At 34.2% G+C, this 15588-nt stretch overlaps 1 protein-coding gene across 4 annotated transcripts; it reads right to left on the bottom strand.

Annotated features, from left to right (window-relative positions):
• Positions 1-55: 55 nt before the first annotated feature.
• Positions 56-13558, bottom strand: LOC141698414 (lon protease homolog 2, peroxisomal-like). Of its 4 annotated transcripts, none has more exons than XR_012565089.1 (18): positions 13205-13557; positions 11910-12022; positions 11724-11838; positions 11360-11529; positions 10358-10449; positions 9431-9610; positions 9258-9341; positions 8373-8500; positions 7033-7234; positions 6729-6935; positions 6406-6536; positions 4802-5015; positions 3527-3826; positions 3058-3252; positions 2316-2561; positions 1809-1910; positions 332-511; positions 56-238 (listed from the first exon to the last, which is right to left on the bottom strand). XR_012565089.1 is itself a non-coding variant. In XM_074503104.1 (17 exons), the coding sequence occupies exons 1-17, from the start codon at positions 13309-13311 to the stop codon at positions 428-430; spliced, it is 2652 nt and encodes an 883-aa protein (XP_074359205.1). In that variant the 5' UTR covers positions 13312-13558; the 3' UTR covers positions 56-427. The 4 variants fall into 4 exon arrangements, 2 of the variants coding, with proteins under 2 accessions (XP_074359205.1, XP_074359204.1); XR_012565090.1 differs by having other exon boundaries at positions 56-235; XM_074503104.1 differs by having other exon boundaries at positions 56-511; positions 11928-12022; positions 13205-13558.
• Positions 13559-15588: the final 2030 nt, after the last annotated feature.

Below are 15588 nucleotides of genomic sequence, written 5' to 3'. Positions count from 1 at the left end.
ATCAATACCTGCAATCCCATTAGGCTTTATCCAGACAAATGAGCAATACCCAAGAAACTCAAACAAAGGTTTCTTTCCATGAGGTACTAAGTTCCAACTGTGTATATAACAAATATAGGCATACATTATCAGAGACTTCGAGTGCTTTTAGTTGTAAGAGGATTATATGCACAGTGAGGTTTTAGAAAATAGAGGGACAACGAATCAAGCAAGCTGCTTCTCATTTTTACACATCCTGCTGAGAAGACAAATGATGATACAAACAACACATTACTTTGGAACTTTTCAGTTACCGGTGATGGGTTAATTAGATAAGTTTGACTGCTCTTACCACCTCAGCTACAGATGCCTTAATCTTTTTTTGCTAAAAGCGGATTGAACATAACTTAACAGCTTGAGGTATGTTAGAAAAATCAGGCCAGGGTCATCACAATTTAGAGGTTTGTCTCCAAGGGCATCCACCTTCAAAAGCATGCTCCAGAACGTCTTCCATCCGCTTGGCAGGCAATATCTAACAGAATAAATTAATTAACAAGGTATGCAGTGAAAGTGTGGGACCATATTAACCAGGTAAGTCAAATGGAACCACATATATAAGTAATAAGGTGGAGGATTCAAGGATATATAACCTACAGGCAAAGGTACATCTCCCCATCCCTTTATACTTACTCCCCCGCCTCTTGTACTTGAAAAATTATGTAAAAGGTGAAGGTGCATCTTCTTCCCCTTGCCTTTATACCCATCCCCTTATACTTGAACAAACTATGTAAAAAGAACCAAGAATAATGATGCACATGCAGGAAGTTCTGCTGCAATATTAGAATTGCTAGTTGCGTGACAGGTAGGACTCCATACTCTGATCATCTCTTTAATTACTTCCTCCGATACTATTTTATAGGTCGTCTTGACTTTTTGCACTCAACTCAATGGGGCTTTTCAGATATTACTGAAATTAATGCTTTTAACTTTTTTTTCAGAATTAAAACATTAAAGTCACATTTTGATGCAAAATTTTAAAAAATGAAATAATATGTATTTTTTATAATTTTATTTTAAAAACACTTTTAGCCTTTGCTGTAAGGCATAGGGTGATCTTCCCTCCCCCCCATTCCCCGTGACAGTGTCATCGGATCAAATCCTAACTCCCCCCCCCCCCTCTTATAATTAAAAAGTATGTGAAAAGATAAAGACTACTGATGCACATGCAGGGTTTCAATATTAGAACTGCTAGTTGCGCAACTGGTAAGACTCCATACACAATATAGTGTATTTATTATTACTCCCTTTGTTCTTATTTATAAGTAGTTTACTTTTTGTATTAAACTGAAAGTACTTTAAATATAGAGTTGCAATTAATTGTTTTAATTACTGAAAATATTGATTTTGACTTCCTGTTCAAAGCACTTTGAGCTTTGTGCAAAAAGTGAAACGACTTGTAAATAGGACCAGACGAGTATGCACATTTAACTATACCCTTGTTATTTGTACAGCACAACAGAGTTGTCCATATTCAACAACGTTTTATGTCGGGTAGAAAATCCCTAGAAAAAATAAATTATTGTCTATTCCATCCAGTATTTGATTAGAAGGAACTATGTAAATAAAAAAATATAATAACCATCATGCTTCAAGTTGGACAGATGGTTGATGCAATTTACAACTAATCCATAACATTTCAAAAGTTTACGCACAAGATATTACTGACTATAATCATCTAGTTTAAATTGGATGAGGAATCTATCTGAAAATAAAGAATATATCACTCATGAAGAAAAGCAGCACCTAAGCTGGGAGGAAATAATAATTACCTCCATACTGGTCAAAACAGCTGATGGTACTTCAACCAGATCCTTCAAATTCCTCTCTGGCAGGATAACCCTTTTTATACCATAGCGATGTGCTGCCAAAACCTGTGTATGTGCATGAAACGTTAAAATTATTCTTAAGAGATTCAACGGGATGGATCCCCCCCCCCCCACTCTCCTCCCCCCTTCAGAAAAGAAGTGCTCTTTGAAAGTCCCAAGTTACGTATTGCACCCCATCAAATTCGGTTCCAGTCATTTCACATCAAAACCTTGCTATAGTTTTTTTAACACATTGATTTTAACCGCATCATGAACCCGCATCTAAATTTTTAATGTTATTTTAACATTGCACTTCAGTGTATTAAACTCTTAATATTAGACTTCATTTAAGGATAGAGTTTGATTCTTTTGCAGAAAAATATTGTGAGAACCTAAAGAAATGATGCAAATAGTGTCTACCACGGGCAACTATCAAAGGTAATAAAATAGTCGGTAAGACATAACATTCACCTTGTCTTTAACACCACCAACGGGTAATACTAGACCTCGCAGTGTCATTTCCCCTGTCATCGCTGTATCTGACCTTACTCTAGTATGAGTGAACAATGACACCAGTGCAGTTACAAGTGTCACACCTGCAGAGGGGCCATCTTTAGGTATAGCACCGGCAGGGAAATGAATGTGAACATCCCGCCCATCCAGTAGATTTGTTTCCTTGGCAGAAGCCAACTTAAGGTCAGTGGCCCTTGCCCTTACCTAAATCAAGAAAAACATCGCAAATTACTAAATTTCATGAAAAGCTGGAATCCAAATCAATTTGCAATGTAGGACAACTAACATCATTCGGTTATTGTCCTATTTTGCACAAAATATTATAGTGATACTGAATGTTCATTCTGCATTGAGACTACATATGCAATACACTGACAAGACATGCAAGTAGAATCAAGCAGCAGTGTTTGTACCATTTAGACACATGTACATCAAATACAAAATGCTACATTCGAAAGTAACATGTAATGATTCGGAGAAATATATGAAAATGCCATTCTGTGTAGAACATGGTACAAGTACCTATTTAAGTAGTGCTTACTGACATTCCCTAACAAAGAAATTGAGCAACCGAACCTTCACATAAGGCTTGGTTGTACAGTTCTTAGAATAATTTATCTTTTATTTTAAAATTTTCAGATAGATATTACGTTGTCTGTTATGCATCTGCTTCGGATCAAAACAACAAAAACATATTTACCCAGGTCAGCGCTATCTGCGCCGATTCTTTAATAACATCACCAAGTTGACCAGTAAGATGTAGGTCACCCTTCCCCGCCATTGACGTAGCCTCCACAAATTGAACCTCTCCTCCGAATGCAGTCCACACCAGTCCAACTGAGATCCCAGGTGCTGCAACCCGCTCCGCAGTTTCTTTGTCATCGAACCTTGGAGGCTGCATCAAAGTGAATGCAAATTATGGCTCAGATTGGGTAAGCTCCCATTGAAAGGTATGCAAGAACATATAATGGCTTAAGAAGTAAATAAGCGTTTAACGTTGCACAGAAATAAAGAGAGATATATGTTCAGCAATCAAGTACATTTGTGTTCGTTCTTCTCTCTTCTTTGTGTTCATATATTTTGTACATGCAAACTAGTTCCAAACACCTTCCAGAAGGTAGCAAACGATCTTAAATATGAAAATCAGTGATCAAAAGATAAGTGATTACCCCTAACACTTTTTCCAGCATAGACTCATCAACAATCATAGATGAATTAATTCTGAAGTCGCTTGAAATCTCGTGATTGTCACCCATTGAAATTACTTCCATTTCTACTTCTGCACTTTCCCCGAGTCTACTTTCTAGCAATGGAGAAGAAAGTTGGTGCACATCTTTACTAAGTGGAACAACATGCCCTTGCTCTGCAACTCTTACTGCGGCTGCACGAGCTAAAGACGCAAGATTCCTTTCCAGATTCCTAACGCCAGCCTCTCTCGTGTATCTTTCAATAATGAGTTTCACCATAGCCTACCACATCAAAACACAAATCTAAGTAAATTAATCCTATTCTTAAACTTTAAAATACATGTTCTGCTTTAAAAATTAACAAAATAATAGCAGCAAAAAATAAAACATAAACACTAAACTAAGCAAATGACTCCCAAGTCTAGGAGAACTTTCAATACTAGAGCTAATGTTATTTCTCTGAACTTGCTAGTGTTCGTGTTTCAATTTTCAATATAATACACAATTTATGGGAAAAGGCGACAGAGCAAGAAAAGCATAGAAACTTCCATATGTCATAATCGTCTTTAGCTTAAATTGGACATCAAAAGCACAATTTTTTCTTCAATTGAACAGCTTACTATACCCACTGGCTTATATCTTGCTCTTAAAGTCCTGATAAGAGAGTAATTCTCATGATTAATGCTGTCACTTCAACCCATCTAATTAATGCAGCTAAATTTTTATTATTTTGCTGTCACTTCCCTGCAAGTAAGCAGATCCTACTTGTATCTTTTCAAAAAAGGTTATAGAATAAGAACAGAAGAATATCTGATATATCATCATCTTGTGAAATCTGGGATACCAGCTCACTAGGGGACAATAAAATGAAGATCTAACAATAGGGCTATTGAATTCTCAAACAGAACTATTTAGAAGTTTGTAATAGCAAAACTGAAGCCATTCTATAGGTAAGAAGAAAAGTAGGTGGCAGTCATTTTAGCTGTTAAGGGAGAAGTAATAATACTTTTTAAATAACCATGTAAGATGCAATACATTACAATTTACCCTGGAATTAACTTAAAAAGAAAGCAGACCCTGTCAATATCAATATACAGATGCAAAGAGTTCACAAACTATAACTGGTGACCTTTTCATGCACAATCCAATTTGAAAGAATTTTTAAGTTCCTCTCAATTGATCACAATAATCAAAACTGCTTTATGAAGATGCTGTACAACTAGCTTCCTACGTACATAATCATACAAACATTAATACCTCAGGAATTTGAAGGAAATCAGAACTTAAGCCATGCTGGTCCAGAACTCTTGGAATTAAATGTCGCATCGCAATTCTAAGCTTTTCTTCGGGAGTATAACCAGGCAGCTCAATGACTTCCATCCTGTCTAGTAGGGGTGGAGGAATAGGCTGTGCTTTATTTGCAGTTGCCACAAAGATGACCTTAGAAAGGTCGTACGGAACATTCAAGTAGCTAAATATGAATTAAGGAACCACTTTTAGTACTGAAAAAGGTCAGTGCATGGACTTGTGTTCAAATTCTCGTGTAGATATTAAGCTGACACTTAAACTCAAGTACTGTGCAGTCAACTGCTAGGTTATAACACTTCCTAGCACTACATAAGATCTCAGACAAGTTATACAAAAAGTCAGAACTGTACCAAAAAAGTATTTGTTAGTCGTACAGTACAAGGAAAAGGAAAACAATGACAATGTTAACAGATTGTCCATATTTACATTCATTCAAAATCAGTAGAAAGTTATGACCCAATTTGGAGTATGTGGCTTCCAAGTAAAAAGTGCATTTTTCATTTGCCAATTCGGACCCTAAGGATCACGTGTGCATATTAAAATTTAAATACTAACCCAAATAGAGGTGAAAGTAAACAAAATCTATCTACATAGATTAGGAATATGATCAACAAAGAAAAATACTTTAAAAACTGTTTTACAAACATCTTTAGAGCAATAATATACTTTAGAGTTTAGACGTGGGACTAGAGGCATTCAGCATTATATATAGAAGAATAAAGATTACTGTACACAATACTAGGGAACTGATAATGGATGAGGGTGGGAAGGGGTTGAAACAAAGGGATAATGACTCATCTTCGCAGAGAATTGGCTAAACACATGACATATCCCCAAATTTATTATAAAATGCTCATTAATTCATATAATTTAACTCTATCACATTATCAAGATTACAAGCATTTAAATAGAATCCTATAATGTAGTGAGAAAGTAAAATTCTTATATAAAAGTAAACTAGTCCCGACTCTTAATGTCTACTTCCATATTTTAATAAAGGAAAGGAAAATATATTCCTAATATACCTAGATGATCTATTTTGAATTTAATACTTAAACAACTATAAGTTACTACTAATATATATTTATATGTACAAATAAATATTTAACAAATGAACAATTAATTCCTAAATAATGTCCTCCGCATCAGGAACAATCACAATATATGCAGGAACTGTCTACATTTTAGTAAACGCAACAAATCTAAGCCTAGCTCTTGACTTCCACTATTCGAGCCATCCAAGGTAGGTGTATTGAACACTGATATATAATATATAATTAAAAATACATGTTATATAGTAACTCCTCTGTCTTACCCCAGACTCAGCTCAAAGTTACCAATATGGATACATTGATTGCAAGAATTCGACTACGAAATATCATAATTTTTTTCTCTTTTCTTCTTGGCCCAAAATGAAGTGTCTCAAGTGTTAATACCCATGTCAGAGTGTCGAGTATCCAACACGGGTATATTCAGGGAAATAAAGGAATACAGGTAATATAGGTATGTTCTAAATTATCAAAGCCAAGAAGATCAGTGAAAAAATAGGATACTGATCATTAAATGTTTTGTTTTGTTCAGGGTCGAGAACTTCCAGTAGAGCTGAGGCCGGATCTCCACGAACATCAGAACCAGTCTTGTCAATCTCATCTAGGAGCATAACAGGATTGCAAACAGCTACTTTCTGAAAGTTGTATAGGGAATAATATTTTAGTATCCAAGCTACAAAAATCTATTAAACCACCTCATATTAGCTAGCAACACAAATTAACATATGTATCCAGACCTATATAGGACTGTTTAGGTTGTGCACATAGAGGAATGTAATCAAAATAATTTTTTTATTATTATTTTTTCAATGTTATCAAAATGTTACCTTCAATCCATCAATGAGACGCCCAGGCATGCTTCCGATGTATGTCCTTCTATGCCCTCTAATATCAGCCTCATCCTTAACACCACCAAGAGAGATGCGTACAAATTTCCTGCCTAGAGCAGAGGCAATAGATGATGCCAAGGATGTCTTTCCAACACCTGGTGGACCAACAAAGCACAATACTGGGCCTCTCGCATCTGGTTTAAGCTGCAACATATATTCAGATTCAAAAACATAGATACAAAAGAACGACGAGAATTACAACAGAAAGCACTTTCAACTAACATATAAGAAAGTCGCCAACCTTGCGAACAGCCAAATATTCAATTATCCGTTGCTTGACCTTGACTAGTCCATAATGATCACTGTCAAGACGCTCTTTGGCGGCCTTTAAGTCCAATTCATGCTCTTCGCTGGCTGTCTGCCAGGGTAAATCAGCAAGAAGCTCCAAGTAAACTCGAGAGCTGTTATATCCAGGTTGCTGGGGTTGCATTTTTTTTAGACGCCTAAAATTAAAAATTGCAATAAAGATCAAAGTAACAATCTCAACTGATACCAACTAGAAATGTCTAATACAAAAACTGTGGCACGTTTGGATTATTGATGAAAATGGGAATGATCTAGAAACACACGGGGTACATGGGAATTTAATTTCCAATTCCATGTTTCCAACCTACTAAACTCTTCGACCAAACACTAAGAACTAGGAACGGGATTCCAGTTCCTCTTAACGGGGTTGAAATCACATATACAACAAATCGCACTTAGCTTCCTGGGCGATCATTGAGATTTGTAGCATGATATAAAATTCCTTTTACATATCCATTAATGGGGCTAACAAGAAACGAACTTGACAACTGGTAATCAATTTTTCTGTATCCCTCTCAAAATGCCAAAACAAAGTATATATATTCCTCAACTTTCTACCCCCAAGCATTTCAAGCTGTATTCTCATATGCCCAAACATACAGACATACAATCATGTATTATAAAGTCCTAATATATGTGCAACATTAGGCCCAGTCATACTACTACAAAATGCTTACAGATCTAATCCACAAAAACATTGTGTAAATTTCCGTTAGCTAATCCCTTATGTTTGTTTATTTTCCAAGGGTAACACCGAAATCTAAAAACCAACAAAAATGCAAAATTAATTAATCCGTCAACTTTATTCACATCACCGATACCACAATTTAGCCCATCTAACAATATAACGTGTTACCTGTACCATAATGTTGCCTTTCGCACAACTTGTAGATGATATGATGCCAGTTTACTTTCTGCTCACTGCTTACAAATTATGGAAGACATGTACATCTTTTTGGCCCAAAATGTTAATCCAAAATGCTATTATATAAATGCTCACAAAATTTCCCATATATGAGTAATTTTAGCCGTAAAAGTAATACTATTAATAACAAGGGTATCTTTAATAATGAATTATTATGTCTGTCATATATTTTGGAAAATAGAACCCGTTCTAAGCATTCCTTTTTATATTACTTTCTCTTTAAACAGACACTAACAAGCAATGAAATTTTATGAGCTCTAAAAGTAACATCAAATTTTCAGGTATAGTAAAAAGACAAAATCACAAAACATAATATTCCAGACAAAATAATATCTGAAGACTATGTTTACCTTAGTTCTCTCTGTGCATGCTTCCAGATATTTGCAGGCATTCCTGCATTTTGCATCTTCTTCTCGAGGGCAGACACATCATCCTCATCATCATCATTGTCACCAAGCTCCTCTTTGATAGCCCTCATCTAGAGTATGTCAGAAACAACAATCAGAGACAGAACAAAACAATATTATCTTAGCACGAAATAATGAAGGAAAAAGCAATCAATAAATGGAAGAAAAATATCAAATTTTTACATTCTGATTTACACACTATTAAAATTGAAGACTGGAGAAAATTGAGACCAGCCGCATGCCTGTGTTAAGACCTTGGGACTAATCATTTCAAGTTTTAAGATTATTATGATAACTGACAAGTTGCTTAATGCAGAAAACTAGGTTTCACATGCAAGAAACCCCCCCCCCCCGAGATTTGTAGTTTTGGTCATTGCATGAGTCTGGCTTTTAAAATTGCGAACCTAAAACAATGAAATCTCACAAATCTAAAGCTTAAAAGGTGTCCTTACTCTTCTCCAGACATATTAGACATTTAATAATTCTGGACTTCTTATTAATATTTTTTGGGATTTGCGTGTGTTAAATCAAGTGTTAGTTATTTATGATTTATGGGCCTACTTCCTTGGAATTCATTATCGGAGTTTCAGCTAGAGACCGATGTAAGTTTTGGGATACCATACATTAACATTTGGACAAGTATTTATCACAAACTGATTGCAATCTATTTGTTATCACTTATTAACTCTTCTATATGTTAGGGATCCTAGAAGTACTAAATATTTTTCTGCTTCTTGAAAATTAGAATATTCAGTTTCCATTTTTCAACACATCATTATATTTTCATTTAATCTATAATACTGAAGTTATCTAGCAGTAAAAACAAACCTGCTGACGCAAAAGGAATTCTTTCTGTGATTTAGATAACTGCCCTTCAACCTTTTGTGTAATCTTCTCAGCTACACGGATTGACTGAAACAATGTAAAGAAAAAGAAAGACTCAGCCATATAGGCCTCATATATTGTAAATTTAATCATTCACCTACATCCATTTATGTTACCTGTAAATGCCGATTAACTAGTTCAGTAGCTTTTGAAAGCCTAACTTTTATATCAACCGAGTCTAACATTGATAGTTGTTCTTCGAAGCTAATCTCAAAGCTAGCAACAAATATATCTGCCAGCTTGTGCACTGGAACCGTCTCCAGAAGAACTTTTGTCCTACCTCCAGTTTTTTGTTTCTGCAAAATTTTTAAAGAACTACAATATTTAGACTAATTTTACTTGGACTCGAGTAAGGAGTGTCAAATCTGACAATCTGAGTGTTAGACTCGGAAATTTGGAAAATTGCCACATGGGAACCTTTTCCTATTTTTGGACGGGGGTGCTGAGACATGGCATATTTAATTTATAAATCAATATACAGGACAAGGTATTTTAGCAAACTTTAAACATAATACTCGAAGGACTGTGCTAATCACAAATGGTTTCTTCCAGTCCCTTTTAAACTGGGTTCTTCTATCAAAAATGTCTTTACATCAATACTGGGGCGGCTTCTTCTCCTTTTTTCCCATAACCTATTCATTTTACTTCCAAATTTCATCTCACACATTGAAGTGCCCAAAAACTTTGAAAGGATCTAACATAGTATAAGCATCGTATTGTAATTGTAACGAACTTCTGAAACTAAATTAATATGTGTCCTAATTACAGACGTAACAGAACAGTCCAAGACTCCAAGTAACACAGGGTAAGGCCAGAAGAAAATTATGATATTTTCTTTCTATTAAAAAGCCATTTACATTTGCATGTTGATTCAAACATGATTTTTTTAACATATAGCTTTGTAATTTCAATTTGGAAGTTTCATACTTGAGTATGAAGAGTAGCTGCTTCAACATATATCAAAAAAAAATCTGACTGATGGAGCTACGATTAATTAGCACTAATATCTCGTTATAAAACCAGAAAAGTCAGCTCCACCATACCTGCTCAAGAACAGAGATAAGGTCCATTGCAGAAGCTTTGAACTGGAGGGACAATGCTATGAAATCTGGATCTTGCTCTACTAGCTCCATCTCTAGTCACAAGCAGAATAACAGTAAAAATGAGTCATAAAATATCAGAGGAGCCATAATTCATATTAGTATTATCATCGCAGAATCACCATGATCACTAAATATTTAGGTAGTGACAGCAGAACTAGGGTTAAACTGTATGTGTGACCTTGTATAAAAGGTTGAGTACAAATCAAGGAGTCCAAGTATTTCGCATACTCACGTGTCTCATTATCAAATAAATTCTAATGTATTGCTTTGACTACTATCATTGCATTCAAGCTTAAAAGTTGGAGTATCAATGAGTGCTCAAGTAAGATTATGCTTAAATTTAGACAACTCAAGAGAATAAAAAAGGAGAGTGAAAAAAATATTATAAAGACATCTATACCATGTCTATACAATGTCATTCAAGCTTAAACATTGATGGAAGCCAAATTTTAAGCCATAAAACCATCAATTTTTTTTTAAAAAAAAATCTAAATCTAAAATAGATATGGTGTTTAGGAGCGTTGTATTATTTGACCTTACAATTTTTTTGTGGTTTTGGGTGTTCCTTATATTGATAAAAAACGACTTTTTGAGTTTTCAGACTTTTGTGACAGAGTTGGTTTTCCTCTCACTATCCCAAAACAGAAATATTTACCACATACTAGCTTTATTCTTTCATTTTCATTTTTCATAGAAACACAACTGAAAACATTTGGAGTCCTCAAAACAGTTAACAAATGAACATTGATTTGATTCTAAACTTTTGCAAAAATAAATTTGAAGATTCTAGAATCCAGTTCTCACCTCAACCTCCCCCTACACTTGGAAATATATCAACAATCAGAAAAAATATTTAACTACATATATATTTGGTTACTTAAGATGTATATAACTTAAAAAAAAAATTTGATTGACATATTAACGATAGAACCTAAAATTTACCAGGCTTTGTCTTATCAAGAGAAGTAATCCGTGCCGTATAATAAGTCCCCCTTGTACTAAGTTCCTGAACATTAAATCTACACAATCCTTCAAGAACAACAATGTATGTGACCCTTCCACTTGGTTTCTCCACCCCCCTAGAGAGATGTAAAGCTCGAGCTGCAACTCCCCTATGTGTTATGAAAGCAAAAACTGTCCAGTCAATGCAAGCAGATAATGCAACATAGAAATGAAGAAACATAATGTGACAACCACTAAGAAAATCAATTTAGGTCCAGATTCAACATTTGGCTAATGAAGAAATAATATTACTGAAAACAGGCCGTAAACTATGCTCAAGATTAATCTTGAAAGGATTTTATACCTAGTATGCCATTGAATAACTTCCTGTTGATTTTTACCATCAATCTTTTGAGCATCAGACACACCAATTTGACTTTTTGGATTTCGCTCTCCCAGTCCCATGTCAGGCCCTAGCCCTGTATCAGCGTTAGACGTTTGTTAATAATTTTTTTCTTAACTCCTTGTACATAAAAGAAGTTGTGATCACCTGAAGATAACACAGGACCTACTGACGTTGTCTCAGCAGCATCACGTACTGGCAAAATCCCTATTAATCCCTTTTCTTCCTTCTGCCATAGTTCTTGCTCCACCAATTTCACACTATATTAAATTAGCAAAAAATTTCAGATCATTACAAACTTCTGATACAGACTTATATCTTATAAAGCCGATTGTGGCTAAATCACTTAAATAAAGTACACAAACATATTTACCAAAAGTAACGTCAAAAGTTATTATATCTTCCTTGACATGAACAAAAAAATGAAAAAATATCAGAAGAATTTGCCTGTTAACATGCATCTAAGCCGAGACTACTAGAAAATGTCAGCAAACAATACTTGCATATATAAATTTCCCATTGCAACTCGTCTTCTAATAAATTTCAGCATTTTTCCTAAATTCACATATAAAACTACATTTTTTTTGCAAAATGCATTCCTCTTTGCTACCGGCACACATATATAGAACTACATTAAGGATGAAACCTAATTAAATTTCTACGAAAGACTCCCATGGTCAAGTTCAGCTTGAATTCATAACTACTCGCTCAAATTCAGAATAAATTTTCCACACCTCACTGACATTTGGCTCGAGTTCATATATTTATATTCTATAAGACTATTCAGAAATGAAAAATGTTAATATTCCCGTATACAACCTACAAAATTGTCCATAGACATCGGGTCATATTCAAACAAACACAAAACTAACAATTTCCAATTTCTAGTATATTAATTCTTGATATAATGTCTTACATCTACTATAGTTACAAATTAGGATTCAGATGAAGAACTAATAAATATGAGAACATACAACTACCTCTATTATTGAGATGATTAAAACGCCTAAATTTGAAATCAGTCACTGACGTGCAAAAATCTAAGTTTGAGGTTAATTTTGATATAGCCTTTGAGGTTGTCATATACAGAACTTAAGAAAACTAAAAAAAACTCGAAGTGTACAACGGAAGGCGCTAAATTATTCAATTCGAAACATAACACAGTTTAATTCGAAAGGCGAATGATGGTTAAATAGTTCCCAGGCCTAGTACTGCACAGAGTTGAACTAAAAGGTGAAAACAGTATTTAAATCAGATGGTGAAACACATACAATTTAAAGTGGTTTTAGCTAATAATATGATGAACATAAACAAAAAAAGATAATTACCGGAAATTACAAAGTGAGTAGTTGCATACAACTTCACAATCAAATCAAATAGAAAAAAGAAGTAATCTACCTACTGGATGATCGAATAAAATCGAAAAATGGAAGGATAAAAACCTGCTAGGAGAAGTGCATCGAATACGAATAATAGCGCCAGGCAATAAAACTTTGTTCCTGAAGGGTAAAATACCGAGTCGACTTGGGAGCTCCACCGATTCACCCATCCTATTTATATTTATGTGTGTGTATTGTATGTAATTAGAGTATATGAGTATTAGTAGATAGATATTGTGTGTGTGTGTGTGTGTTAAATATAGATATATAGGGGATAGAGGATATTATAAAGAAAGGGACAAAGAGAAGGGATGAGAAGGAGAAAGAATCAGGTGGCAAGCATTGTTTAACTGACTGCCGGTGGCTTCTTCTTTCTTCCTGCGCCTTGCTTTTTTATTTTATTTCTTTCTTCCTTTTTGTCATTTTTAATGTTTGCGACTTTCGATTTGTTTATATTATCTCACCTTTTCAAATATGAGGTGATGGAATATATGGAATTTATTTTATCCACTTCTTTCAATTTTGTAAAATGTTAATAAATTTTGTATAAATCAAATTATTATTCTACATAGTATCCTTATTTTAAAAAGAACCGTCTTACTTGGAGTAATTCTTAAAACAAGATCGTTGATTATATTATTGAATTTCATAAATATTCTAAAATTATGTTTTATAACAAACACAAAAAAAGAAGAGAAATTGCCAAAATACTATAATTATATTAATTTACTGCAAAAAACTATCTTGTCTAAATTATTGCATATTTAACATTTTTTTGAAACAACAAACCTTACGTGACTCCTTCATAACCATTTTTTTACGGAGGGAGAATCAGAGTCAATTTTCGTCTTCCATATAACTTTTTTGAATCTTTTTCATGATAAATTAGATTAGTTCGTAGTTCATATTATTTATATATCTTACAAATACTTTTTCTTTTGTTTGTTATTTTTTCAAATTTAAAATGTTAGAGAATAAGCTTATATCAACTATATAATTAAAAAAATAATTTAATTTTGATCGAGGATATTGATGCATGTGGGCTTTTGGTGTCAAATGATATTTGTTGTGGATATGTTGTGAACTTGATGATTTCATTAACAAAACAACTTAGTAGATTTTACTTAGTGAAAAATGTAGCACTCGACGGATAAGGAATATAGTCCCGACGGATGATGATTTATTATCCATCGAGTGAGTAGCTTGTGTAATAATGAGTCTGTAGCACATTTATGCATACACCTTGTTTAGATTCTGTAGTAGCACTCAAGTCATGTTGACTTTAATTAGATATGCAGAATATGTTGATTAATTGTACATAGATGATGTCTTGTAATTATGCATAAATGAAATGAAGTCAAGTGCCAGATAGCTACCCGACGGATAAACAACAATGCCACTCGACGGATGATAAACAAGGCAACCCGACAGATGATCATGTACCCGACGGATAATCAATTCAAACATCTGTTGACAGTGACAACACAGTCACATGCGTCGAGTGTATGCAAAAGGAATGTGAAAGCCTATTCAACTAGGTTTTAGAGAACAAAGAAGCATTACCATTTCCATGCTATTATGAAGATATTCAAAGATGCTGGAATAGAGTAATGAAGCAGCATAATATTAGAATTGATAGGTTTTATTTTATTATTCCGTCTTATTACTTTGTAATCTTGGTGATATATAAACCAAGAAGTAGCAAATAGAACAATAAGAACAAGACTAAGAACATTATCTCAGAGAAACAAATGTAAGCTGCATCCTTAACATTTCTCTATAAACTTAGTTGTTCATATTTGCAAGCAGCTGTGAGCTAATCTTGCTACACAGAGTTCTCTTGATATAATATATATCTCTGGTGGATACATTCAAATCCACCAGAAAGTTTTTAAAGACTTGTGTTTTTAATTACTTGTGTTTTGATTTTACTAACTTCTTATTCCACACTTTGCAAATCAAACACTTATATATTATTAAGATAGAACTTTTTTTTTTGAAAAAAAAAAGTTCAAGAATTTCATTCAACCCCCCTTCTGTAATTCTTGTTGCATTGTTAGGGACTAACAATTGGTATCAGAGCAAGCTCTTGAAGAACAAAGAGTTTAAAGATCACAACAAACAACAAGATGAACAAGAAGGATGTAGGAGTCAAGATTCCTTTTCTGGACAAAGATAATTACCATCGTTGGAAGGTAAAAATGCATCTTCACTTACTCTCTCAAGATGAGGCTTATGTAGATTGCATAGAGAGAGGCCTTCATGTACCAATGAGAGCTGCAAATGGAAATGAGCCATCAGTTCCCAAGCCAAGGCATGAATGGTCAGATCCTGATATTGAACAAGTCAGGAAGGATAAGAAGGTCATGAATATTCAGTTCAATGGAGTTGATGGTGACATGTTTGACAACATCATCAATTGCAAAACTGCCAAGGAAGTTTGGGAT

This window comes from Apium graveolens, chromosome 11 (genome assembly GCF_009905375.1).
Source record: "Apium graveolens cultivar Ventura chromosome 11, ASM990537v1, whole genome shotgun sequence".
NCBI lineage: Eukaryota > Viridiplantae > Streptophyta > Magnoliopsida > Apiales > Apiaceae > Apium > Apium graveolens.
Note: the sequence above shows the minus strand (reverse complement) of the source record. Positions and strands in the feature narration are given on the sequence as shown.

Coding starts and splice junctions, on each gene's coding strand:
- LOC141698414 (XM_074503103.1), bottom strand. CDS start 13,311: ATGGGTGAATCGGTGGAGCTCCCAAGTCGACTCGGTATTTTACCCTTC. Junction 9,611..10,357: donor TTATCTCTGTTCTTGAGCAG/GTATGGTGGAGC, acceptor AAAATTTTGCAG/AAACAAAAAACTGGAGGTAG. Junction 6,537..6,728: donor GTCTCATTGATGGATTGAAG/GTAACATTTTGA, acceptor TACAACTTTCAG/AAAGTAGCTGTTTGCAATCC.